The sequence below is a fragment of the Serinus canaria genome, chromosome 5, assembly GCF_022539315.1.
Source record: "Serinus canaria isolate serCan28SL12 chromosome 5, serCan2020, whole genome shotgun sequence".
NCBI lineage: Eukaryota > Metazoa > Chordata > Aves > Passeriformes > Fringillidae > Serinus > Serinus canaria.
Genome location: NC_066319.1, coordinates 29,702,126 through 29,728,489, shown reverse-complemented (window position 1 = coordinate 29,728,489; position 26,364 = coordinate 29,702,126). Strand labels below are relative to the sequence as shown.

General features: G+C 42.8%; 3 protein-coding genes across 7 annotated transcripts in view; 2 read left to right on the top strand and 1 right to left on the bottom strand.

The window, feature by feature from the left end:
• The first annotated feature begins 2,192 nt into the window (after nt 1-2,192).
• On the top strand, nt 2,193-15,073 carry PLEK2 (pleckstrin 2). 3 transcript variants are annotated; one of them, XM_050975603.1, is made up of 11 exons: nt 2,230-2,300; nt 2,935-3,040; nt 4,223-4,335; nt 6,903-7,067; nt 8,035-8,216; nt 8,933-9,024; nt 9,345-9,532; nt 10,038-10,139; nt 11,494-11,577; nt 12,703-12,781; nt 13,973-15,073. In XM_050975603.1, the coding sequence occupies exons 3-11, from the start codon at nt 4,288-4,290 to the stop codon at nt 14,098-14,100; spliced, it is 1,068 nt and encodes a 355-aa protein (XP_050831560.1). In that variant the 5' UTR covers nt 2,230-2,300; nt 2,935-3,040; nt 4,223-4,287; the 3' UTR covers nt 14,101-15,073. The 3 variants fall into 3 exon arrangements, with proteins under 3 accessions (XP_050831561.1, XP_050831560.1, XP_009100222.1); XM_050975604.1 differs by lacking the exon at nt 2,935-3,040 and having other exon boundaries at nt 2,193-2,300; XM_009101974.4 differs by lacking the exons at nt 2,230-2,300; nt 2,935-3,040 and having other exon boundaries at nt 4,153-4,335; nt 13,973-15,071.
• A 353-nt stretch (nt 15,074-15,426) lies between these two features.
• LOC103826597 (galectin-related protein A-like) lies at nt 15,427-19,771 on the bottom strand. The gene is made up of 5 exons (XM_009101975.4): nt 19,607-19,771; nt 17,726-17,814; nt 16,787-16,961; nt 16,236-16,419; nt 15,427-15,698 (listed from the first exon to the last, which is right to left on the bottom strand). Exons 1-4 carry the CDS (start codon nt 19,628-19,630, stop codon nt 16,276-16,278), a joined length of 432 nt encoding a protein of 143 aa, XP_009100223.1. The 5' UTR covers nt 19,631-19,771; the 3' UTR covers nt 15,427-15,698; nt 16,236-16,275.
• Nucleotides 19,772-20,682: 911 nt separating this feature from the next.
• ZFYVE26 (zinc finger FYVE-type containing 26) overlaps nt 20,683-26,364 on the top strand; it is a 48,490-nt gene continuing 42,808 nt past the window's right edge. For all 3 annotated transcript variants that reach the window (XM_050975176.1, XM_018907520.3, XM_009101976.4), the window contains exons 1-4: nt 20,683-21,040; nt 22,495-22,573; nt 23,247-23,336; nt 25,185-25,737. In XM_050975176.1, the coding sequence (XP_050831133.1) occupies nt 20,850-21,040; nt 22,495-22,573; nt 23,247-23,336; nt 25,185-25,737 (913 nt within the window). In that variant the 5' untranslated portion in view covers nt 20,683-20,849. The remainder of the gene's footprint in view (nt 21,041-22,494; nt 22,574-23,246; nt 23,337-25,184; nt 25,738-26,364) is intronic.

Genomic DNA, 26,364 nt, shown 5'->3' with positions numbered 1-26,364 from the left:
ACTGTGCCCATCCACTAAAATAGTGATTTTACTTCTGTTAAACACAATAGGTGGGTACTTGGAGTAAAGAACATAGTATTTTAAAACTGTCACCATGTGATCTCCATGCCATAATAATTCTGTAAAGGAAAAAGGACTGATAAGTGAGCCATGTGTGCTCCAAGGAAGGAAGGAGTGCAGTGAAGGGATTATAATTAGTATAATCTGTGACAGCTGTTTTGGTGTGTTAATTGGTGAGCATTGTTTCTGTCAGGAACTTAGAAGTTTGTTAAATTTCTACAGTAGCTACCAGAGCACCTTTTAATTAGAGCTGGAATGTGCTGGTGGGTAAAGTTTGAGTCGGTTCTGGGTGCCTGAAAAAAAATGACAAAGACTGTGAGGATGATATCAAAGCAGGTTCAGATAAATGCATTCCAATCTCTTGTCATCCTAGCAGGAAAAAAAAAAACAAAACAGGTTCTTCCAATTTGATCTTTTGATCATATTTCAACCAAGAATAAATAAAAGACACGAGACAACCTGGTGGATCCCTCTCATGCATTGCAGAAGCAGGAAGGAGGAGGTATAAAACGCTTGTTTTGGAGGCCTGTTAGTGAGGGAGTACTGGGGTCTTGCTGCACTCCACCACTTAAAGACCTTTAGGAGCTGCTGAGCTGATGCCTTGTGTCTCAACTGGCTCTTTTTCCATTCCTGAAACTGCCTTTGCTTGCCAAGTGCTCAAAATAAGGGGTTTTTTGTGAATGTCTCTGTTGAGTTGCTATATCCGGGCAGCACATTCCTGCAGCTCATTAGCTGCTGTGCTGTTCGCACCATTGTAATCACAAGGCCAACACCTCCACTTGCACCTAACATAGTCAGTGGAAGGGAAGGGGACAGGAATACCTGTGGACAGGGCTCAGCCTGATGTGTTCATTGCAAGGATCTCAGTTTGACTTTCCTACCCTAAATTGATTTTCTAAGATTGAAAACTTGGAAACAGTTTTATAATAATATCTGGTAAGGACTTAATGCAAAAATCCCACCCAAACAGGGGTATACTGGCTCAAGTCTGGTAACACACAGCCCAGTATCCTGTTTCTAATGAGGGAAAATAGTGGTTGCTTAAAAAGGGATTCCCTGCTTCCTTGGGGTTGTTGTGGTTTGTCTGGTTTTTAATACAGTGACAAATCCTTGCTGTTTTCTCTCTGATTTTGGCTCATAAATTTTTTCTTCAGGTGCAGTGGACCTGGTGTGTTGCTCTTCATAGCAGAATCTGCGCTTTGATTTTTAAGAGTAGAAATGAAACAACTGTTTCCAAATACTTCCACCTTTCTACAGTTAATTTTAAAATTGCTATTTTGTCAGAATACTATTGAATGCTTGTTGTCTTTCTCTTCTATCTAGAAATGTTTCATCATGCTTTATTCTGATGTGGTTTGTTTTCATAATATTGCATCCCTAATTCACTAAAGGAAATAATCCCTAATTTACTAAAGGAGTGCTGCACTGGAGGGCAAAGTCCTAAGAAGCTGCTTTGAAAACTGTGGTGTCTGTAATGCCCCAGTGCTGTGTGTGACATGATGGTACATGCTGGGCACAGCAGAGCATGGGATGGGGTTTTCCTTTGGGCAGGTTCCCTGGATCAGCTCTGTTAGACTTCTTGAAGGACTGAGTGGGAGGTGCCAGTAGGGTGCACAGCCTGCTCTCAGAACTGTGGGGGCTGCTCCTCCCTGCCCTGAATGCCCGAGTAGCATCCTGTGGCCTTGAAGGCAGCTCTTTCTGGCCATCCCATTCCAAATTCTATAGCATATAAAGTATTTGGGAGTCACTTTGAAGGCAAGAAAATGTCAAGCACTCAACTGTTCTTTTTTTGTTACAGTACTACACTGATGTGGAAAGCACTCTAAAATGGATCTGAGGAAATGAGTACTATTCTCTGCAGTGAGTTGTAAGGCCCACAGAAGATGTGATGTAGAGCTCCCTAAGTTTATACAGATCAAAGCATGTCCTCCACTGGAAGGGTTCAATGCCAGAACCTGCATTCCCAGCCCATGCATGAATACAACAGCTCAGATCTACTGACTCATTTTATATTACCTGACCCTGAAAAATCTGTGTTTACTCAGCCTCAGGGAGCAATACAGGGGCAGTTTTTCAACCTTGATTAACTACAGAATGAGACAGGGAGGAAGGGGTGTGTCTATCATAAATATCCAAAGTATTGAAGAAATACTTTTGAGTCGAGGTATTGAAGGAAGTGAAGGCCCTATATAAGAAGAAGTTGATACAAAACCTGTTACTTAATGACCAGCTGAATCAAGGTTTGTTTCACCTTTCATCAGCAGTTTGACAATAGAATTTTTTGTTGCTAATGTTAATTTTGCCAAGATCTGTCTGCAGGGTTGTGGGTGGTCTGCATGCTGGAGAAAAGGAGCTTGTCAGATCTTCAGTGAGGACTGCTTATGGAGCAATTCTGAGATCACTGTCTGAGTGAGAGCCCCCTGCAAGCTTCTACCTGTCCTCCCTAGCATGAAATAGCACCTTGAATAAATTGCCTGCAGTAACAAGCTGAACAATGTGCAGTCAAACCTCAAATAACAAGCTGTGGAACACTGTATTCTTGAAGCTGGTTATATAAAGAGTGCATGTCCAGGAAATGCATGCAGCAGTAATATCTCTTCTGAACCTGGACTCAAGTTTTTGGGGTTTTTTTCCCCCCCAGTGCAATGGTGATGTACAAAACATTGTGAGCTGATTTTTTTCCTGTGAGCATTGTGAGCATTTTTTCATTGTGAGCATTTTTTTTTTCCTGCTGGCTTTTTCAGTTTTTTGGGTTTTTTTTTTTCAAGATTCTGCTTCTGAATACAGCTTTTATCATTTCCATTGCTAACTTTGAAAATATTACATACCGGCAGCACAAAGTACTTTTCCAAGTGTTCTGTTACCGTATTTTAGGTGGACTGAAGAACAAGCATACTGGGGTATGACTTACTGAGCCTGTTGCCTGGTAGCTGCCTGCCTTTTCCCAAGAAGCAAAAGGTGTACAGTAGGAGCTACATAGGTAACTTCTGCTTTTGAAATCTCAGCCAGCATGTTTTCTCTTTACACAGAATCAACTTTCCTAACTTCCAGCAGTTTTTAGTCACCCATTGTATTCTTATGGCCTTCACAGGACTCTTCTCTGAGTTGTCTCCAGCACAATTTTGGTTTCAATTCTTCAGTGTCTCGGTATTCCCAACTAAAAGTTATAAAAATGTATAAAGAAATTATTTGTTTGTTCCTTTTCCTTGGTGCATGAAAGTGTGCCCCTTGATATTGGAGTCACTTAGTCTTACTGACCTCTGGACTCTTAACATAGCAACGAGTGCTTTTGTTTGTTTGCTATACTCCACCTTGTATTATCACAGCTCACAGCTCTGCCCACATTCATCACCTTAATTTTAGTGAGAGTCATGGAATGCTGACAGTACAGCAAAGGCTGTTATTTCTGAACAGTAGCACTCTCTGAAATATTACTTCATATTAAACAGATTTGTCACCGTGGGTAAAGTCTTCAAATACAATAAACATCTAAGATTGTATTTAGACACAAAAGGCGCTCTGTTTCAAGGCATTCAGGAGGTACAAGAGGTCACTGCAATGTTCAAGGATCAGGCTGCTTTACTAAAGCCTGCCTATGTAGAGATTTAGGATATTAGGTAGAGAATCTTGGTTTACATACCAAGGGGTCACTGAGAGTAGAGTGGACTCTCAGGTGCTTTGGATCTTCTTTGGGAAAATAAATTTTTAGCAAAAAGTTACTGTAAGATTTGTAAAAGTTTCATTGTAATCATAATATCCTGTATGTTACACTTACAAGTTGTGCTGATTTGTAGAACTCCTGAGAGATGGGTTTGTCACATGAGAAATTTTACGTGGTAGTTGTTTAGTCTGAAGTTTTGAGGAATTTGGTTTTAAAATTCTGCTCCCCCCTCCCATGCAATACCTGATTTGCCATTTTCCAGCTGCTTATTTTGGCCAGCTCGCTCGGTGGTGGTTTTTTGCTTTACTAAATTCTGTGAAATTCTTTCAAGATCCCTTTTAGACATCCCTTTGTTTTACTTCCCCGAGGGCAGGTAATACATCAGAGCCAGCTCGCTAACTAATGTCTCACAGGGAGGGAAAAAAACAGGGGAGGGAGAGTGCGTCACATTGGAGGAGGGGAGCAAAGAAAAATGAGCTTTCTTAAACAAATCATGTGCAGAGGGACAGGCTGCCAGGGCTCGGGCGATTCTCGGCGGGTCTCTGCTCTGTTCCCTGACGGCCACGATGGAGGAAGAAGCTGGAGTGCTGAAGGAGGGCTTCCTCGTCAAACGGGTGAGTGCTCTGCTTCCCCTCCGAGCAGCTCTGCTCCGGCATGAGGTGGCTCCTGAGCAGGGAGCGGAGCGAGCCAGGGCTCAGGGCGAGCGAGCCTGCGGGGCGCTGGTCGGAGGGGCTCCTGCCCGCTCCTCCTGGGAATGGAGCTCCCCCAGGTGTGGGCAGGTGCCTCCCAGGGGAGCTGCATTAACTGCAGCCGTCCGCTACCCCCCCGCAAGCTTCCCTGTGCTGGCATTTCTGCAGAGGAAGGTGAATCAGCCATCAGGATTGATTCCTCAGGCGTTGGAAAGCCAGTACGGTGCATGTCACGCGCACCTCTGCAGGGAGCACACCCGCGGCAGCAGGGGGGACACCGTGGGAGGGTGGAGAGACGGGAGGAGTTTTGGGTCGCTTAAGATAGCTTGTGCCGTCTTCAGTGACGTGTCTGTGCAGTTTCCCATTCCATGTGAGAGAACGAAGAAACCACCCCTTTTTTTGATCCCCTTTTTGAAGGGGATCAAAGCGATGCACTTAAAAATGTTTTTGAAATAAATTACTTTTTCCTGTTCCCCTCAAGCAGTGCTGTTAGAAAATTCGAGCCAAAATGTGGTGAAAAGAGCTGAAAGATTTCAACCTTCCCGATACTTCTCCCTGTAGGACCAAGTCAATAATTGCTGGAACACAAGGAGGCAATTTAGCAAGGGGCTTAAACTGCTTTTAGTACCAAGAACCTGTCTCAATGATTAATATGATCCTTGATTTCATAGAAAAAAATGTGATTGAGAGGTTTGTTCAGAGCTTTGCCACGCCTAGGGAAATGCTTTTGTGCAGTACGTGGCAGTGTTTCTGGTGCTAACATGAAGGTAATCCTGGTCAGGAGTTTTCTTGGCAGGGCTCCTGGCCAGTTGGCCGGCCAGACACTGGCCAAATGCAGTTCTGTGTGGAAAAGGGGCTATTCTCCATCCTGCCTTCTGCAGCAAGGGCAGAGCAGTGCCAGCTGCCAGTGTCCTCTCTGTACAGCTGTACTTTTTGGCTCTGAAGTGGCTACTGAATTCAAATGGGAAGCCAAGGCACCAAGTGAGTGAGAGGAATTGGTTATTGGCAGCACATGGAGCTGTGACTGCCAGTCTGTACAGCATCACCCAAACACACAGCTTGACAGGAAGGACAGCACAAAGGGGGCAACTAAAGGAAACTGAGGGACAAGGGAACCAGGGATCCAGAGAAAAATAGAGAAAGGGATGGAATCATGTATTGAAAACAGAGTTTTCATAAGAAGAGAACAGAAGCAAGGAGATTATCTAAATGCATTATAAATGCCAGAGTTATGTACTGTAATGCATTATAAATATAAAATGAATGTGTGGAATTAGGTAAAGAGAAATTAAAAAAGGTAAGGCGACCTCTTGAGAAAAGAGAACATTTTCCAGAAGGAAATAATAGAGCCATAGCAAAGAACATACAGGAAAAATGACCAAGTGACTTTAAAACAGGTGAAAAAAAACCTGAGGAACACAAAGGGAAGGAGAGAGCAAACCTAAGATAGATAAATTGTATTTAGTATGGACTAGAAAACACTGGATCTACAGTGCCCTGGATTTTAGAGACTTGTTATTCCACCTTTACTTTGAGATTGCTGGGTTTCTCCTTTATTTACAGAGAGCTAATGAGCTTTGATTCATGCCACAACTGGACCTTACATGTTTCTTTCTTCTAGCCATGCCCACCCTATGACAGGTGTCAGAGCTTCCTTTACCCCCTGCTTTGCCTGCTGGCTGTAACGCTCCATCCCTGTAGAAACACAAGTCAGCTTCTTGCACAGCCAAGCTGGACCAGACACCATCAGACAGGACTAAGCATGCCAGTGCCAGCCCTCACTGGCTTTGCTGTCCTTTAACCAGACTAAAGAGAGCTGGGGGCTGTTTACAGAGGAAAAATAGGAGGATTTGTCTGTATTATATAATCCATGAGGCATTCAACAGCAGCCTTCGTTCAGTCTTTTGTCATCAAAAAGCACATTTCCTTTACTGGAAACAGTAGCACAGGGAATGTTTTAGCCCGGGAGGTTGGAGACAGGTGGGATTGAAATGAACTTCTCTTTAGCAGTAAGGGGGGAATGTGAGGAAAAGCCAATTCAGCCAGCAAAGTTCTTGCAAAACCACTTGGCACCTAGAGCCACATCAAAATGAAAAAGACACTCCCCAGGGTCGCCAGAGAGGAGGAGCTGGCTGCCAAGAGCCCTCACACATTTTGGATTTAGCCCTTTTGCTGCCTATGATGTCAGCAGACAGGTGTGCACCTACATTGGCTCTTTGGGATAATTCCTGTGAGCTTTTACAAGAAACAAGAATTTGTGCCAGCAAAGTTCTCCAAACTTCTTGAAGAAAGAGCACAGCACTCTTTTCTATCCCTCTATGATTTTATAGGGATGGAGCTGTGCTATTTTGTTACTTAAAATGTGTATTTCAGGGAGAACAGGACTCACAATGACTTCTTGTGCTTCTTTTCATACAAGAAGCCGAGAAGAAAATATGGTCACTTCTCAGTGCTTGTGTTACAATCAGCGATGTGTATCTCTACCCCTACAGGGACACGTTGTTCGTAACTGGAAAGTGAGATGGTTCGTTCTGCTGCAGGATAAGCTGCTGTATTACAAAATTGAAGGAGGCAAGAAGGAGCCTTCTCCAAAGGGCAGGATCCTTTTGGATGGCTGCACTATTACTTGTCCATGCCTGGAATATGAGAACAGACCGGTATGAGTGGAAAAATGTTTCTCTTCTCTATGTCACTTATTTTCTAACTTCTTCCTATCTTTTCCTCTCCTCTTTGGAAAGGAAAATCTTCTTTGATTACTGCAACCATACCAGTGGGGTGCTTCCAGAATTAGGCCCAGCCAAAAGCAAGCTGCCACTAGCAGTGTAACCGGGACAAGCACTGAGCTCCCTCATTGTGTGCCCAAATGTGAGTCAGCTATTAACAAAAAAACAACCCTAACCACTCCTCCTGTACACACAGTGAGGAGAAAAAAAATGAAAGTGCATCAGCCCAAGAGTGTGTCGAGAGAGGACATGAACAACCCAATAGAACCTGAGGAGGGTGGGGAAAAAGGGAAATACCTGTGATAGTTGCCTTATAGCCTGGGTGTGCTCCATGGGGTGCTCCCAGACAGCCAGATCAGACTCCTTTTTCCTTCACCAGTGGGATATTGCTGCTGTAGAAAGTTTTCAGCAAGAGGACTTTGGAAGAAAATGTTCCTCCTGTGTTTTTCTGCTCTCCCATGCAGCAATGCAGATTTCCTCTGTGTGGGGTATCTGTTGGTCTGGTCTCTTCTCCAGGAGCTCCACGCATGTAAACTATGTTTATAACTGAAAACCGAGGGATTTGAGGGGGATAGAAGAGCCAAAAAAAAAAAAAACCAAACCCCCCCCCCCAAAAAAAAAAAAAAAAAAAACCACAAAAAACCAACCAAAAAAAAAAAGAACAACAACAAAAAAAATCACACCAAACCCCACAAACAAAAACAAATGAACAAACACAACCCCACCAAAACCAACCCAGGTTTGTGCCGACCATCCTTCTGAACAAGAATTGCTCTGAACAGCTCAGGTGGGATGCTCTGTCAGACTTAGTTGTGTCACTTGGGCCAGTGCTAAAAAAAGAAAATGCAAGAGGAGCGAAATAGCTAAATTATGTTATTGCTTTGTCCTTCTTTCTCCACAGCTACTCATCAAACTAAAGACAAAAACCAATACAGACTATTTCCTTGAATGTTGCTCCAGGGAGGAACGTGACTCTTGGGCTTTGGACATCACTGGAGCTATTCATGCTGGTCATCCAGTGCAGGTACAAGAACTTCACAGAATGAAGAATTCTTTCAAACTGCTAGAAAATATCAGCCTCCAGTAAGTGTATATGATTTCTCCTTCTGTTGTTGCTGTAGTTTGCAAAGTGCCTGAGCTGATGGATGGGGAGGGCCAAGGGAAGCTCCTTTCTGCACAGATCTGCTCCTGTGTGGCCATGAACCCCTGAACTCGCTGCCCTAGGTTTGCACATACTTTAGCCAGGGAATGCACTTTTTTCTGACCATCATCTTTTGGGAGTATGTGGGTTCTGCACCTCACTGCTGGCTTGAAGACCTTCCTAGTCAGCTGTAAATGTTCTCACTGGGGAGATGTATTACCTCACAGGTGTAACATCAGGGAAGCACTGGGTGGTGGCTTTGTGCCCTGTTGCTGAGTTTTCAAAGCTGGTATCTCGAATCCAGACTAGGATTTTTAGGGTGCATCATCTTAAATAAGAGGAAATGGAGACTGATTAAGAAACAGAAGACTTACATTAATTTGATTTGTGTTGAACAGGTAAATCGGGCTGACTATAGATCCGTTTGCAAAGCTCTGAATTGAAAGATACTTTGTAAGGAATCTTGTTTAGTGCTGCTATTGGGAGAATAAAGTTTTCCTGGAATGTACTTAGGACAGTGCTTCTGGGAGAGTACCTAGAGTACCTCCCATCTTTATGTGGGTAATCATGAGGACATCCCTGGCACTGACAGAAAGTATACAGCTATTTCTGCCTGTCTCTCTCATCTGCTGATGTTGTGCTGTGCTCTCATTTGCAGCAATATAGTGGAGAGAATGTATGACAGCAGCACTGGAATTAAGCTGACCCGCAATTTGGATCAAGGCAACAGATACAAAGAGACCTTCACAGGTACATCTGGCAGGAAAAGAGCCACCTCACATCTGATATGCCACATTACAGGGACAAGGGAGCTACTGTACTGCCTTCATATTGGGATAAGCTCTGGCCCAGTAGAACCTGGCAGTGCAGCCAAGCTCTCCAACACCTTTCTCTCTTGCTCTTTGGATGTGTGGGAGCATACTTAGAACCCCAACTTTTGGTCAACTTTGCACTTCTCTGATAACCTTTGGGATGGTTTCTGCAAGTGAAAACCTGTGTGGCAGGAGACCATCTGCCTATCCTGAGAAGAGCACACTGTCTTGGTATGAGAGCTGCCTTTCTTCCTGCAGGTTCTGCCCTGGTGGACTGGCTCATCTCCAACAGCTTTGCTGTGTCACGATTCGAGGCTGTCACCTTGGCATCCATGCTGATGGATGAGAACTTCATCAGGCCGGTGGGAGTCCGCAGCACCGAGGCCACGCGCTCCAGCGACCCCTCTGAGAAGTTCCTCGATGACTCCACCGCACTGTACATGTTTGTGAGTGATGCAGCTCCCTCACAGGTCCTCGTCACACACTTGGCTTGGGGTACAGGTGCACAGCATGCAACCAAAGGCAAATGTGCAGGCTCAGAAAGTAAATGCAGAAAGAGCAGCTCTAGTCTCTTAGCAGTACTTACACTGGCACTTTTGCTGGAGCCAAACTGCTACACGGGTATGGAGGTATCTACAAATTACATAACTAGGCATTAAAAGAGGTGTGTCCCTAGAGTGCAGTGCTGTGTCTGCATGCGTTGGAGGCAGTGCTGCAGTTGTGCTACAGCTCAAGGCCACAGCATTTATACCCAGCATGTACAGATTTACAACTCTAATTTGTTGCCTGTGAATCTTGGGCCCTACAAGGCTGAGCAGCAGAGCTTTGGAGGAGAATTTACTCAGGAAATATAAGCTAAAAACAGCTAAGAAAAATCAAATGCAGAATTTTCTACTTAAAAGTCTGTTTAGATTAAAAAGAAAAGTGGAACTGTCTTTTCCCTATTTGCAGGCTGAGAGCAGTAAGAAAAATACTAGTTCCAAGGAAGAGGTCCATTTTAACATCTCTGAATTAAGTGGCACGATTGTGAAGCAAGGATTCTTAGTGAAACAGGTAAGCATAGTCTTGGAACCTGCCCTGGGACACAAGAAAAAGTACAGCTCTTAGGGTTTCTTAGAGAGTAAATGTGACTTATGCAATGATGGCTGGACAGATGTGCCCAGCAGAACTAATTTGCCTGTCAGTACTTGAGGTCTTGCCATTAAGAGTATCCAGTTATAAAGAAGTGAACTATGGAACTTGCTCAGGCAGGATTAATTGGATATTCTGTACATATTGAGCATGTACTGGTACAAGGGTACAAAACAGCATCCAAAGCAGAAGTACCACACAAACTCCAAAGTCTACCAGACATGTTACATTCGCTTCCAAGCAGAGCCACCATTCCTTTGGTTTAACCTATCCCATTCAGGTGGTGTGAACAGTGAGGATATGTTGCTGGCCTCAGAAAAATATCAAAGCTGAGTAGCTTGACCTTTGTATGAAGTGGACATTTACCTGTGGGCAGTCATCATGTACACATGGGTGCTTTGGTGGTGGTGAAACATGTTTTTTGGGCTCAAGTACCTACTGGCAATAACTGTTCCCAAGATCTGACAAATCTGTGAAATGTAGTTTCCAAGGCTTGCTATGAACAAGATCACTCAAGAGGGTCAATCACTATTTCAAAGCATAACACAGCCACCTGCAAAAGGAATCCTACCTGCACTGCATGGCCACACTCTTACTCTGAAGCCTGTACCCAGAGCCCCCACCTTAGCGTCGTGCAAACTGGATCACCAGAAGCTTCCCAACCCTCCCTCCTCCAGCTGCCAGGGCTCCGTGAGGGTTGGCAGGGTGCTGCAGGATCCCCACAGGCTGGCAGGGCAGCTCCCATCAGCACAGGACACAAGAGCTGCCCAGGAGCTTCTGCCCATGGGCAGCAGCAGCCAGGGGCAGCCCCCAGCAGCCCCAGCCCTGGGCTGGCCCTGATCCCAGCACCAAACCTCCAGGAGAGGGGATGCTCCCAAGACCTGGCACAGGCCTGGCAGCAGTGAGAGGGCTGTGGTGAAAGAGTAAAGAGCTGCAAAAGGACCTAACATAACCCCTTTGGAGCACACACAGCACGGGGTTTTAATCTGAAACCCATATTTAATCTGAAATGAAAAGTGGGAATGAGGGATATAACCGTTTGTTCCTGTCACTCTGCTTTCTTAGTTCTCAGCACAGGCAAGGAAGAGATGAAGGAATTGTCAACGTATGAAGAAGAAAGATAAGCAGAAGGTCAAGGGAATTACCAAGATGTTAGAAATTATTTTTCTCTGTTGGGTTCAAACCCTCTTTTTTGGTATTTACTTATGTCTCTCCTACAGCCTGTAGGAAAATGGTCATTTTAGGAGGTAGTAATTTTGATTCTTCCATTTTGCAGGGGCACAAGAGAAAAAACTGGAAGGTGAGAAAATTTGTTTTGAGAGCTGATCCTGCTTTTTTGCACTACTATGATCCCACCAAGGTAAGTGAGTGGGAAGTTACCATCCCCAGAAATCCTTTTAGAAACATAAATATTATAGTGAAGATACAGTTACACTGTAAATGTTCCCTCTGGGTATCACTCACTCTGTATCACTCTGGGTTCCTCTATCCATTTCCAGGAATTAGACCTCTCTGGCCTTTACCCTAGGAGGTTGTCCTTGTAGGATTTTGTACCCCTGCATCTTTTGTCTTTTTTCCCAGTGAGATTCCTTTTCCTTAGCTGAGCAGCAGCAGTCTTCTTGGGATTGCTCTCTTGCTGTACCCTCGCAGTCTGGGACCATGGTCCTACAGGATTTCTTCTTGGGTTGTGATCTTTCTGGGCTGAAATCCTACTGTCTGAGGATCATACTGGTACTAGGATTCTTTGCATCCTTATTCCAGCATTGAATAGTGTCTTCTTAATGCCAAAGTGTGTATAGGAATTTTTACTACTCAGTTTTAAATTTTCTCATCAAAAGTAGCATTTATGTTCATGAACACAATAATCAATGTGAGCAACGCAGATACTTAGGGTACCACAAAGCCAAACAGGATTGCAAGTAGAACATGTATAGAAATGCTTTATGTGACTTTTAAAGAGAATAGAAACAATATACCAGTGAAAAGAGTTTATGGACCCAGTTCATTTTTTTGTTTCCTGTTCCTTCATGGGTTTTGGGGTTTTTTTACTGCAAATTATCCTTTTTAGGCTATAAGCTGAAACTGCAGAACCTGAAGGCAAGAAACAAGAGTGCCAGCCAAGTAGGGAAAAGAGCCAGATTTTTCCCATACAGTCTCAGTGAAAAGCAGCAAGCTAAATACTTACAGAAATATATATAATTCATTATGTTGTTATTGATAAAACCATACATACATTTGAAGAGTGATTGCCTGCATTTGAGCTTTTAACTGATCTACACCATGCCCAGCTACATCAGAGAAACATCTGGGACTGAAAAAGTATAGCAATGCCTTTAACTACATGTTCTAATTGATTTCTCTTGTGACATGGGTGTTTCATGCCTGGAAAAATTGCCTTTATGTCTCCAACTTCACAGAAGTGATGCACGTGCTCTGGGATATTATGATATCTTTCAGCTATGCCTTGTTTCCTTTTTCTTTGCAGGAAGATAACAAGCCGGTAGGTGGATTCTCTCTTCGTGGCTGTCTTGTCTCAGCGCTGGAGGACAATGGAGTCCCAGCAGGTGAGCACAAGCCTCTCAACTTTCATACATTTGTATGTATGTCATAGCAACACAGTCTTTGGGAATGGGTTTGTATATAAGGCTGCTTGTATGCACAGGTGGTCTGCCTTTCCATTTCCATTTGCAAGCAAGGGAAGAGGCATGTCACAAGTCCCTGTACTGCTGGGTTGTCCACAGCAAAGGGGACTCTTTTTATTTAGAGTTATTTCTACATATCTTGGGTGTTCTCTTTATATGGGCTTTTCTTAGTCATTTGACTTCTGAGATAGTCCTAAGACTGATTAATATTCCAGAGTTAACAGACAAAGAGAAAACACTTCCTTTTTGGGTGTTGTTTAACTCGAAGTTTTGAGGCATCCTCTGATGCCATCCATTTCTGTGTCCTCTCAACTTATGCTACTACCTTTTCCTTTCTGACCTGCTCAAACCCAAATGTAGACAACAGAACCCAAAAGACAGCAATAAAAAACCAGTTCTGCTGGAGTATAGGCTCAGCTCAGGCATTTTGTCTAGAGCCTCAGCCTCATAGATAAGTGTTTCTGCTATTAAAACAATTTATTTTATGACACTAAGCACAATGTGTAGATATCCAATACAGAACATCTTTCTAAAGAGAAGGTCTGAAGAAGCTTTGGTCTGGGGGGCAGGGGCACATGATGAACAATAGAGCTCCTTGCTAAGAGGAACCCAGCTATGGGCAGAAGAAAATCTAATCTACCATACAAAATGGTAGGGGATCGTCATTCATTCAGTGTATAACTCAAGTAATAGTCTCCACCAGAGACTATTTTAGATATGTACTAGAGTGCACAGTAGTTCATACAATCTGTGGCAAGAGTGTCTATTTTCATAGAATCACAGAACCAACAAATGTTTGGGTTAGAAGGGACCCCAAAGATCATTTAGTTTCAATCCGCCTGCCATGGACAGGGTCTGTGGAACCTCAGAGAACTTAACTTCCACTTAACCTGTTTGCTCAAAGCCCTATCCAACCTGGCCTTGAATACTTCCAGGGGTTTTGAAGATGAAAATCAAAGACACAAAAGATTTAAATGTCTTATCCATAATAAAAAGGAAAATTTGATTCCCTAATTTATGAAATTCAAATTCTTCCCTATGAAGCTTCATATCTGCCACAACAATTTTCTCTGTGCACCCTCCTGATCTGTCCTTTTTTTTTTTTCTCTGCAGGAGTGAAGGGCAATGTGCAAGGCAACCTTTTCAAAATCATCACCAAAAATGACATTCATTATTACATCCAGGCCAGCTCCAAGGCAGAGCGAGTGCAGTGGATTGAGGCAATCAAGCCGCTGACATGAGTAATGTGGACTCCATGCCAAATAACAAACCACATTTATGACCAACTTCCTGCTCTCATTGTCCGGAAGTGTTGCTTTTCCCTTGATAGTCAATGTTCATTATTTGAATCACCATAACACCTACCTGGTCCTGGGAGACCATGCAGACCAAATCATGTAGATCCAGATTAATTCCTCCACCTTGAATTTACCATCTAACCAAGTGACCAAAACAGGTGGACACAGACAAATGGTGCTTTACGAAGAAATGTCGAGATATTCCAAGATGGAAGAAAGGGATCTTTTGTACCAGGATTCAGTCTATGTCTGACAGATCCAGGTTGTGCTTTATCTTAAAGCAGAATTGTCTTGCTCCTTCCCCCTTTATAAAGGGGCTCATAAACTTAGTTAGACTGAAACATCTAAGTCATGAGAGGTGCTGGTGTCTGAGGCTGCCTTTCTTGGCTTACCACACTAATCTTGTGCTTAGCCACAACCCAGTTGCCAAGATAATATGCATTGCAAACTAAACAAGGGGTCTGTCTGTCCATCCATCTGCTCTACTATTTAGTTCTCTGTTAGACTGGAAAAGAACAAAAGATCTTGCTCCTCATCCATATGGATTACTTTTATGCTGGTAATGTCCCACATCAGAATAGGATCCTGAGTATCAAAGCAGACCAATGGAAGTTCCAGACAATTTCTGGTGGTGAATATATTGGAAGAAATCCCTCAGCCATAAAAGCAAGACTTTTCCTTCTGATAATTACCGTAAGTCCATTTATGTTGGAGCACCATTTGGACAGAGAATGTAGCAGTCCTCACTATTGCTTTTTCTATCTTAAGTCATTATTTTTTCCATTATTTGTCTACTAAACTTGTCTTTTATATCATTAAATATAAAAATACAACAACAACAACAACAGAAAAAAAACCAAAAACACCAAACCCAAAAAACCCCTGTGCATTTGAATATCCTGTGCTTTTTAGAGATGTGTTTTTTCTCAGAGGGCAGTTTGAGTATATGAAAAAAATGGTTTACTACACTATAATTTTAGATTTATATATAAACTGAGACACCAGAAGGTAAAATGGAATGTAAAAAAATTCTTCAAACACCCTATCAGCCTACATATACACGATTTTCATAAAGTTTCTTGTTTTATCTGAGTACCTATATCTGACAGCCAGATTCTGCAGAGCCTTCAAAAAGGCAGCATGCTTGATATCTTCCCTGAAGTCATAGAGGAATTGGATAACCTTCTATCCACAGATTCATTTCTGTACAGATGTTTTGTTCTCTGAGTTGAATCCTGAAAAGAAATCCCTTCATCACCAAAGGCAGAATATGATACATGCTTGTTTATTCATTAGAATAGCCATGTATTTAGGATTTCCCTCAAAAGCTCCAGCAATGAAATAACAGCATAATACTTACATGCGTTCAAATATTTAAGAGAGCTCACAAAGAAATTTGCCAGCAAAGGTGCAGTTTTAATTACATGCAAGAACAAGAATGGGCAGTGCAGTTTCAGCTGCAGATATCGTTTCCTAGAGCTGGTCCAGAGAAGACTGTGAAATCCACAGCTGTCAAAACCTTTCAGTTCTGGAAAAGCTTCCTGGAAGAGACAGGGTAAGGCAGGTAAGGAATTTATTGCTCTCTGCTGGAAGACACAGATGTTTTTGTGCTGACTGAGCAGAGCTTCCAAAAAAAGCAATTCCCTCCTGATAACGTGAGCCTTGCTGGGGCCCATCAGACTCCCTAATTCATTTATAAGAAAATATCCTGCTTCTCTTTTCTCAGACCCACCACCTGCATAATGCCCAGGTCTAGTCACAAGACTAACAACAGAACCCACCACAGAGGACTGAGCTCTGCCACCTGGCATGCCTGAGGGGTAAGGAGCCATAAGGATGTGAGATACTGCATAACATCATAAATCTTGCAGTTTGGGAGTGTTTCAGCCAGAAGTGTTTCTCAGCAAAGGCTTTGAGATTTATCCAGATCAGCCATAGCTCTGCAATTGCTGTGAGTGTGTATGGGGGAAAAAAAGTGTATATCTCAAACACATCAGCGAATTAAAAAGATACAGTTCCTACTCTCCAGAATCAGCCAGGGGAAAAAGACAAAACATGTCTGAGACAAGAGAAAGTACATTTTCCTCTGTCCTCTGGTGACATCCTGGTCTCTTTTTTTCAAGCCACTTTGGTAAGCTTGATGTCCCCCGAGATGCGCAAAGCTTTCACCAAGTTCAGAGGCTGAATGCGGTGAGTGAAATCACAGAGCTGCCGTCCATCAACTAAGACTCGTATTTGCTGGTGTTCACATAAGAGCTCCATCTGCAGTGGAAAAGGACAGAGAAGGGGGTTAGAGATCAGCAGCAGGGCTGATTTCAACAGCATGGACTTAGAACTACATGTTACGGGGATAGTGAAGCACAAAGTCTACCAGTTCTTCCAAGATGCCTCTAATAAATAACCTACCCTCTTCTGAGATGATAGATACTGCAAAGCTCCAGTGGGTACTCTAACTATGATTAGAGAAAGGGATGTCTCTTTCCCATCAGGGCTTGAACTGTTGCTGTCTGTGCCATACTAGACTAGTTAACCTGGCAATGTCAGTGGCTGGCTGTTTGTGGTAATATACATGGCCTTCAGCTTTTTTCCCCTCCTTTTCTCTACCTATTCATAGTACCTGAAAAATTACCTTGAACGTGTCACCTGCTGTAAATGGAAAGTAGGGAATAGTCTTCTCTTCTCTTCCCCATTTCCCAGCAATTCGTGCATTTCGGGTGATGGATTTCTCACTGAAGTTAACTGTAAATAACAGCCCAACATCTTTGTTGGCATCCACTGGATCACAGAGCAGAGTCACTGAAAAGCTGAAAAAAGATCTATTAAATGACTGGAACTTTCAGAAACGTGAAAGGACATGGTGAACATGGCAGATGCTTATAGAGACTAGAGACAGCTGTTGGTTCCATGTCAGACTGAAACACAGGACTTCTACAGGCTTAGAAGCTGGAGAAAGGGATGAGACCTGGCTGGCCTTTGTTTCCTGCCCCAGTGTCCAGTAGAATGCTAGTGATATCTGATATTGCTTTCCCTCTGTTTTGACTGAAATCAAACCCTTAAACGTGTACTCATTTTTGTCCTAAAAGAGCTTATGGCATACTCTTCACCAGTGGAAGCAGTGGAGCTGATAGCTGCAGATGCAAAAAAAGTGTAATGATGAGCATAGTTGCTATAATCCAGATAAAAGACAGCAATGAAACTCCACCTCCTGTGCCTAAACTGGTTTTTAAATGGTGTTTATTCCAACCCCCCCACAGACAACCAAGATTCAGGTTGAGAATTGCACCTCTTCCTGAAGGAGAAATGCCACTTGTGTGTTCCCTCCAGTTCACATTAGATAAGGGCAAGGAGTAGAAAATCTTGTTGGGGCAGTCAGAAAGGCCGAACAGTGAACTCCTCCCTGACCTTTTAATCTTAGTCTGAGTGCAGGAAAATTAAATAAGGCCATAAATTGGTAATTTGTTTGACTTTCTTCCTTCAAAGAGCACATACCTCCAAGAAAGTGTCTGAATTTAGAAGACAGGTAAGAGCACATGTAATAGGGTGAACCCCCAGCAGTCCCTTCACCTACCTCTTGGGTTTGGAGTGTACCACGCCTATGACTGTGAGTTTCATGGTTGGTCTCAGGCCACCTTTAATTTCACCAACATACTGCTCCACCTGCAGGGAACAGTGAAAATGGCTTCAGTGGGTCATGCTGTGGGTAAGCCGGCTTTAACAGCTGTTTTGATCACCTGATATGACTCGGGTTTATTTTTATATGTACAAAAGAACTTAAAAGTATTTCCAGCTTAAAGTACTTCTTGCACTCTGATGACACAATAAATCTGGTAACAGCACTCCAGTTGCTCTGGTTGCAGCAGATGAGAAGCTTTGTGGCAGCATAATGTGTGGTACAGACTCTGCTAGAACCTACTCTGTCCTGCCACCTCAAATTTGCTACCAGATTTTGGTGGGCTGATTTGGTACCATCAGGCCTTACACCAGGCCAGGCAGCCTCTGTCCTTCACTGTAAAGGCAGCATAGATGCTGCCTTGCCACTGCATGTTGACCACATCCTCACAGGCAATCCCAGTCCTTTTGTGACAGTGACTTTGAAAAGTCACACTTTTTCAGAGGCAAAAAATGACTTCTTGGTGGATCTGCTTTTGTCCTGTTCATGGAGACCTGCACGCAAAGATCTGAGCTACATTTGCTTTTCCCAAGCAATTCTCTAACAGCTTTGATGGTCAGTGGAGGAATTAATACAGGCCATAGCTGACATGGAAATATTAAAGAGACAGACCTTGGAAACAATTGATAAGGATGTTTTGAGGCTTCATTTTCAGAAATGGCTTTAAAATGTAAATGTCAGAATACTACAGTGCAGCATGTAATCACTCCCCATGCAGATTCACTTAGAAAGAAGCTGCTACAAAACACTAAATGTTATTAGCAACTTGCGTAACACTGATAATATTCCAAGGCAAGGCACAACAGACCCTGTTTGAGATAAAAAGAGCTTTATCGTTCCAGTGTTCCAAGGTAAAAATTCAGACAGTTTTGCTAAAAGACCTGCACAATATATGCACACAAATTCAAGATAAAAAGTTTTCCTGTACTTTATTTCTTAATTTTATTATACTAGTCGTGTCTTCTGCTAAGATGACCTTATACAATTTCTTTTCCCAGTTAGATATTCCCATCCAGCCACCTTTAGAGCTTCATGGATATATTAATAAACCTCTAATTCCTAAAAAGGTAAATATTGGAAGAATAATTTTAAATTTTACCTTCAAAAATGACAGCAGCACTACTAATTGCTAATGATGTAAATTTACTCTTGCAGGAGTGTACAGGTGACTCCAGCAAGTATGTTTTGAACTTTGTACCAAAAGAAATGCATCAAGCACTTGACATGTCTGACATCAGTAAACTGCTTGTCAAGTAAAGAATCTGACTGTAGGGATATACTTTAAACTGGATGAGCGATTAGAAAGCGGGCAATAAGCACAAAAGATCTCAGGATAAATGAAGTTCATGCTCACAGAGGTCTCGTGTCCTACTAAAGCTTCTTCCTTGCCTAGAGACAAGATACAAAATACTCCTCCAAATTTAAAGTGCACATTGAGAAATTGTTTGTGCAGAAGTGCCCTGTAATTAGTACCATCTCTAAAGGCACAGGGTATCAGAACTGAATAGAACAAATGACGACCACATGGTCTCAAGAGTTATAGCTGGTCCAGCCTGGCTGGAGAAAATTCGGAGGCATGACAGCCCACACAGCATTTATCTGTGGGCACGTAGTTAACCGTACAGGTGAGACATTCTCAGGAAGATGTAGGAAGTAATGGTAGAAACTCCTGCAAGCTTCTTGCAGAGTTTATGGGTGGGTCCCAGCATATGCACATGGGCACAGCTCCCATCCCGTATTTTCCATTCAGGAGCCCTGAGGACTGACTTGGTCACTTACTTTGGCACACCTCTCCTCTGTCATCACCGCTCTCCCTCTTACTCTTGCCTCGCCGCTGCAGTCCCCGGAGGAGTTTTTGTTTTGTGTCAGGACAAAAGCAAACAAAAAGCCCGGAATAAAGAGAGGATGTTGAGGGGGGTCTTATCTCTGCCAAACACTGGCTGGACACCACCCAGCCCAGCAGCTGAGTCACTCCCGCTGCGCCTGGTGCCGTGTGGGGGAGGCTCGCAAATGGCGCGGAGCGGGGGCAGGGGGACGCCCGGTGAGCGGCACCCGGAGTCGTGCCTACACATCTTACACACGTATGGAAAACTCCGGGGGCGGGTACAACCTACTCGTATGTACTACATACCCATACTTGAATAAATGAACCCAAGTTCATTTATTGATACCAACTGTCTCCCCTCTCAAATGCATAACTACATATGTATATATACATATATATAGTTATGTATGTACCATTCACAGCCTTATACATACACCTATATGTAGGTCTGTACACCCTATGTATATACCTATATGTACTGTATACACTGTATACACCGTAGATGCGTATATATATATATGTAGATAGATATAATTTGTATATATGTACAGGGGTGTGTATATTGTGTATATATATATATATATATATATATATATATGTATGTATATGTGTACCAGAGTGAAGTATATGTACTATGTACAGGGTCATACATCTGTACAGGAGATACATATACTCCCACACACACACACGTACGTGCACCTCTGCGGCTGTGTGTAGCTGTATTTTCAAGCACACCCGCACCCACAGCCGGCCCCACCAACGCTCCGCCTCAGCTGCCGCCTCATGGCCCCCCGCGTCGGCATAGGGGGCGGAGCTTCAGCCGAGAGCCAATCAGAGCCTAGCGAGGCACGAAGGAGGGGCGGGGCCGGGGTGTGGGGCGGGGCCGAGGCGGGATCAGTAGGGGGCGGGGTTTGCGCTGCCCGGGCTCTCACGGCGGCATCAGGCGCCCCAAACAAACATGGCGGTTTATTTACATTCCGCCCCGGCTCGGCCAATGGGCGGGCGCCTTGCCCGCGTGCCCGGCCTGCGGCGCGGTCAGCTGAGGCGGCGCCCAAGATGGCGGCGAGGTGGGGCGGCAGTACCGGGGCGGTGCTGTAGAGCCCAGCGCCGCCGGGGCTGCGCCGTGCCCCGCCAGGGAGCGCGGCATCGCCCTCGCGTGTGTCACTGTGACACCCCGTCCCGGGTCGTCCCGGGAAGATGCATTCTTTTGGGAACGAAGAAGCGGATTCTCTGGAGCGTCTTTTCGGGTTTTTCTGTGAGTGCGTACGGCGTGGGCACTGGGAGCTTGCACGGGCCTGCGTGCCCCAGCTGAGCCGGTGGCACGGGGACGGCCCCGAGAAGGTGGAGGCAATTCTTCAGGCTCTGGTAGCTTGTCCCGTGGGGGTAAGGTAAGTAAGGTACTGCTCTGGTTCCGTGGACTAGAATGTGAAATGGGGAGGAGCAGTTGGCTAAGTGTTGGCTGTGGGAGACAGGTAAAATCAGGGAAGTAGCACTTCAGTGCTGAGGTGTCTTGTGATGCTGTTGTCTGAAATTTGATGTCTTATCATTGACCAAGAACTTAGCAGGCTGCCCATCCCACTGGGATAACGACTTGTGTTCATTTACATAGCTGATATGGTGATTGACAAAAGCTTTAAACTATTTGGAAGCATTTCAGAACTGGATTTTTAGATTTTTTCGGGGGAAAGGGACCATCTCTTGAAATTACATTTCTTTAACACTGAGCTTCGGTTATTTTAGAAATGGAAGCACCAAGATCAGCGTTGTAGTTATTTAAAATGTTATCTTGTTTCAAACTTTTGAAAACTCTCCTAATTTCTAAAACTGCAATTCTAAGAAGTTTAAATTATGCTGTTGATTTCTTGTTTCTCTCACACTATATTTTGGAATGGCATTAGGTTTACTCAATTCCAGTTTCTTTTTATGTCTTACTTTTTATTTTTTCAGTTAGTCGTATATGAAGGGTGACTTTCTAGTGCTTCAGGGAACATTGGTATTCCCCCTTTCTAATCAGATGATCATACTTCTTCACATTAAAGTTTGTGTAACATTTCAGTAAAGGTTCTAAGAAACAATTTACACTGACAGTAGATGAAGGAGTCTGGACGAAGGTGTGCTCGTGTTAGATGAATATTGCTAACAGCCACTGAGACATAAGAATTTTCAATCTTTTGATCTGTAATAGCTGGGCTATCACATTTAAAGGCTTTAGTTAGTAGTGCTGAGATCTTTAAAGGACAGGAAACAATATTGTGCTTTCTCCTTTTCCAGTTCCTTTTGACAGTACTGAATATGTTTCCAACTGTGTAGGCTTTGGGATGTTGAAGTACTGGAGGATGTGAAATGCTGATGGAAATTAGAAGGATTCTTTGTTTAATTAGTACATTGCTTCCCTTTTAATTTGGATCTAGAGCTGCATTTAGGTGCTGTGATCTAAAACTTTGCTTCATTTTTTTTGGTAGAAATAGGGAGAAGAGGAAATAGCAGTGTTTGGCAAGTGGTCACATTTCAACGAAATCTGCTGAAGTGCTCAAAGAGAGCTGACAGACTGAACTTTGGACCAGAACTACATTTCTTTGTTTTGAGGAACTATGTCAGTAGTAATTAGCCTGTCTAAAAAGCAGTTATTTGCACACCAGAAGTCACTGAGTTGATATGCAAGAACACCAATATTCTGGTTTCTCTGCATTTTCTTTACTTTTTCTTTGGCTACTTACTTGTCTTTGGTTTTGTCTTACTCAAAGAAATACAAAATTAAAGTTATCTCCAACAGTGTTTTCCTGGATCTTGGATATGGAGACAGCCTTGTATAACCCCCTGTATATGCTCCTTGCTTTTGTAGATGTGGATGCAATTCGAGCCCATCGAGAGCTGCATGGCTTTGGCTTCTTGTGCTGGAAAAATGGCTTGCCTTGAATCAGGTACAGAAACATCTTGATGACTTCCAAATGCACTTTATAGCTCTGACTTCCAAGTGCAGAATGTCTCCCTAGTTTCTAATTTAAATGTAGGCTTTCCCATGTTTCATGGAATTAAGTTCTCAAGCTATCTAGAGACATGCACTGCTTTTGCATTTCACAAATTTATCAAGAAAGAACTGTAATATTCACACTGAAGAGAAAAACTAGGGATTTTCTTTAAAGGTATTCGAAGTTAACATTTTAGCTTTTCACATTCATATAAATGAAAATCAGGTGTGTATCAACTACTGCATTTGTGCAGCACCTCTCTTATAGTAAAGATTAAATAGCTCAGGCATCAGACAATTCTTTATAAGCCTTAGATGGTGAGGGATGTGCATACTTCTTTTAAAAAGTAATTTGTCCTTGGCACTACTTAGACTAACATTTTTTCTTTCCATTCCAAGGATATGATGGTTTTGTGATTCTTGATGAGGTCTGTTTCCAGATGTATGGATAAATAAAATCAACTGGTGTGAGAGCAGAACCTGACTGAAATAGCCTTTAAATGAGGACTAGTTTACTTCAGAGAGATATTTCAAAGTATTAATGAAATAGCTATGATTAAGTTTATATGCTAGTGTAAACAAAAGTTTTATTGACTAATATATTTCCCATTCTTATATGGTTTCAGAAAACTGTTCCAGTTGCTCTTCAGAGAGAAACTGAATTTTTGTTGTTCTTGGAAGAACTACAGAAAGATGTCTCTGAGGAAGTCCTAAAGGTGAGCTACTTTTATGCCCTGTTTCTTCTTGTTCTGCAGTATGCCCAGCTTCAGCAGACTGAAGTTAATGTTTCCTGCTAACTGCCTGAGATGTAAATGTGTTATTAGTCTTCTAGGCAATGAGAGAGAGTGCAATTCAGATCCCTTTGTGAAGTTAATCTGTGCCTGCAAGTGATTTCTCTGGCTGGAGTGGAGGCTGCAGGCAGGCAAGGAGCAGGTTTTTCTACATGCCGTTTTTAACACACGGCAGTCCTGACTGCAGCTGCTTGCCACAGCCTTCAATCCATAGACACCTGTAATAATCATAAACCTGCAACCCACTGTGAGCCAAAATAAACTATGGTCACTGAGAACATTTTAAAAGTATGTGTATTTTCTTTTTCTTTCTTTGGGGATCTCGTCTCCTATGCATCCCTTTTCCCCCTTTCTGGAAGTTTTTGGATACTCTACTATTACTGTTGACATTTCTTAGGGATTGGTATGGTGTGTTTTCTGAGGTCCAGGATCCATTTTCTATTATTAATTAAAAGATGCAGCCTGATTTATTTGAGAAGTATGTGGAAATGTGGAAAGATGGATTTATATCAAAAGCAAGTATAGAGCAGAATATCAGCAAAGTTACTGTCTGTAGAACTGTCCTAATTTGATGTTAGTTACAGCAGATTCGGATCTGACGTGGTGTGTGAAATGTCATAAAATGTTGCTTCTAGTCCTATGGATTCTAACTCCTTAAAGATACTCTTTTTTGGTTTGTCTATATTTTAAGAGGAAAATGAAAATGTACTATATTCAGGGGCTATTTCAGCTTGGGAAAAATTGTTCAGTATTTCACCAAGGATACAGAATTAGCAATTACAGGATGAAAGCAAGGAAAGCAAACTTGAATGTTGATTAAAATAAATCTACTTGAAGTCTATTAATGAATAATGAAGTCCGTGCTTGTTACCATCTCACCTCTGCGGTCATGAATGATTCCACCATTGTTCACACTGTCCACCAGTGTTGCACAGAAACATGAAATTCAATAATCTCATATCTTTGTCACAATTTCTGTCAGAGGCATGTATGTAGGTAGAGTTACATTTTGATCCAGCAAATAGTACTAAAAAAAAAGGTATTGTGGTCTTGCTTTCTGTTCTCATTCTTTGTGCACACCAGCCACCTTTCCCCTGTGTAATCTCTGAGGTGTCTCTTTGAGGCCAGGACGAGTGCCAAAAGTGCTGCTTGAGCGCTATTCAACTGGCTTGTCCCTCACCTTCCCAACTCTAATTGGGTGGGCTAATTGGATTTTTTGTTTGTTTGTTTTCCCCTTTCCAGTTCTGAAATTGTAGGTTTGCTTCTGATAGGTAGAAAAATTATTGTTGCTTAAGAAAAGTCTGTGAGATTGCTTCTGAATCTGTTGGCCAGTTTTAATCAGATTTTAAAGATTGATGAGGATGATACAGTTGGTAGATAGATGGTACAAATCTGGAAAAGTAGGATGAAAAAAACCCCCACACATCATTATGCTCTTAGAGACCTATCAAGATACAGTTACATTAGGATGTTGCTTAGAGTATGGCAGTGCTTCAGCCCTCCCGTAGGGACTGCTATGGTTCCTTGCTTGTATATGGTCTTTGTAGTGTACTTGTGTTTTACAGGATTCTTTGTATTTTGTTACATATTCAGGCATATCCACTCTTCTAGGAAAGATATTGGATAAGGTCACCATTATGAATGGATTTATTTAGTAGTATGGTGTTTTCAAATTGATTTATCTTGCTTTCAAGTTTCTTCTGTTTTTTAAATAATTAATTTCATATATTAATGTAGTCTAAAAGGCTTACTCTTTTATTGTTTTCCTACCAGGAACTGTTTGAAGCATTTGAGTGCACACAGAACAAGCCCATCACAGAGAGCAAAGGAAGAGATGACTGTTCTCACAAATTCAGTCTGGATGTTGTTTCAGCTCTCCGGAAGCTTTTGCTGCGGGCTCCCCAGAGGGCAAAAGCCCTGCTGGAGTTCTTCCAGGGGGAGCAAGGCACACACTGCTCCTCACTCCAGCAGTATCGCTCTCTACAAAACATCTTTGTCGAGTTCCTTTGTGACTCCTTGAAATCTCTGCAGAGGCTTCAGAGCAGCTCTGAGCTTTCAGCTGAGCTAGATCAAAGAGAACTAGTAGATACGATTTATGCTGCTCTCAGTATAGTGACTTTTGAGGTGGAGCATCAAGCAGATGAAATAAAGCACTTATTCAGGGAGCTCTTGGATTTATGCTGGGCTGAGGGGAGCCTACTGAGGGAAGAGAAGCTACTAAACTGTATGCTGAGGAAACAGAGCCATGGCCTGCTAAGCCTCTATAGCAGTGTTGTCACAGAAAGAGCAAGAGAAAAGTTTTTGTTGTCAAAATCAATACAAAAAGGTTTGTTTCACTTTTTGCTCTGTACTAATCTCCTGCTTAATAAAACTGTTAAGGCATTAAACAGACAAGTAGTCAAGGAGTCAGGCAATGCTCTTGCTAAGGTCCCTTAACAAACCATGGAGTCTTTGGAAAGATGATGCTAAAATGATCCTTTAGGCAAAGAATTGGCATAGGAACAATGGTTCTCTCCCCTATACTTCTGCGGTCTATGCTGTATTTTGTGATCACTTCCTTTACCACGCCTTGTTGTTTTCTATTTTAATCTGCTCAGCATTTTGTTTGATGAAAATCTTGCTTGTAACTTGAAGTTTGCTGCTCCATATGTATACAGTTTTTATTTGTTCACCTCCAACTCAGTGTCATCTATGTTGGAGTGTGTTCCGTTTCTGGCCAGTAGCAGTTCAGTCACTTCAGTAATCCCAAAATGTTCAAACCCCTTAATACTGAAAAAGAAAATTTATGAAAGTGGAAGGAGCTGTGGAGAAGGGTGATACCCCAGCAGGAGGGAAGATGTACTTTGATACCTGCTCCCTTGCTGGAGCCCAGCTGTTGGTTTTGTACCATCTATGGCTTCACAGCCTCTGTCTGTCTGCCTGTGACTGGTACGTTTAGTTGTAACTCGATCAT

What these genes read in the sequence shown, in the direction of transcription:
- PLEK2 (XM_050975604.1), top strand. Translation starts at nt 4,288, where the DNA reads ATGGAGGAAGAAGCTGGAGTGCTGAAGGAGGGCTTCCTCGTCAAACGG. An exon ending in TGGAATATGAGAACAGACCG is followed by an intron (nt 7,068 to 8,034) that starts GTATGAGTGGAA and finishes CTTTCTCCACAG; the next exon opens with CTACTCATCAAACTAAAGAC. An exon ending in AAGGATTCTTAGTGAAACAG is followed by an intron (nt 10,140 to 11,493) that starts GTAAGCATAGTC and finishes TCCATTTTGCAG; the next exon opens with GGGCACAAGAGAAAAAACTG.
- LOC103826597 (XM_009101975.4), bottom strand. Translation starts at nt 19,630, where the DNA reads ATGACAGAGGAGAGGTGTGCCAAA. An exon ending in CAGAGGAGAGGTGTGCCAAA is followed by an intron (nt 17,815 to 19,606) that starts GTAAGTGACCAA and finishes TGTTCCCTGCAG; the next exon opens with GTGGAGCAGTATGTTGGTGA. An exon ending in CAGCAGGTGACACGTTCAAG is followed by an intron (nt 16,420 to 16,786) that starts GTAATTTTTCAG and finishes TTTCCACTGCAG; the next exon opens with ATGGAGCTCTTATGTGAACA.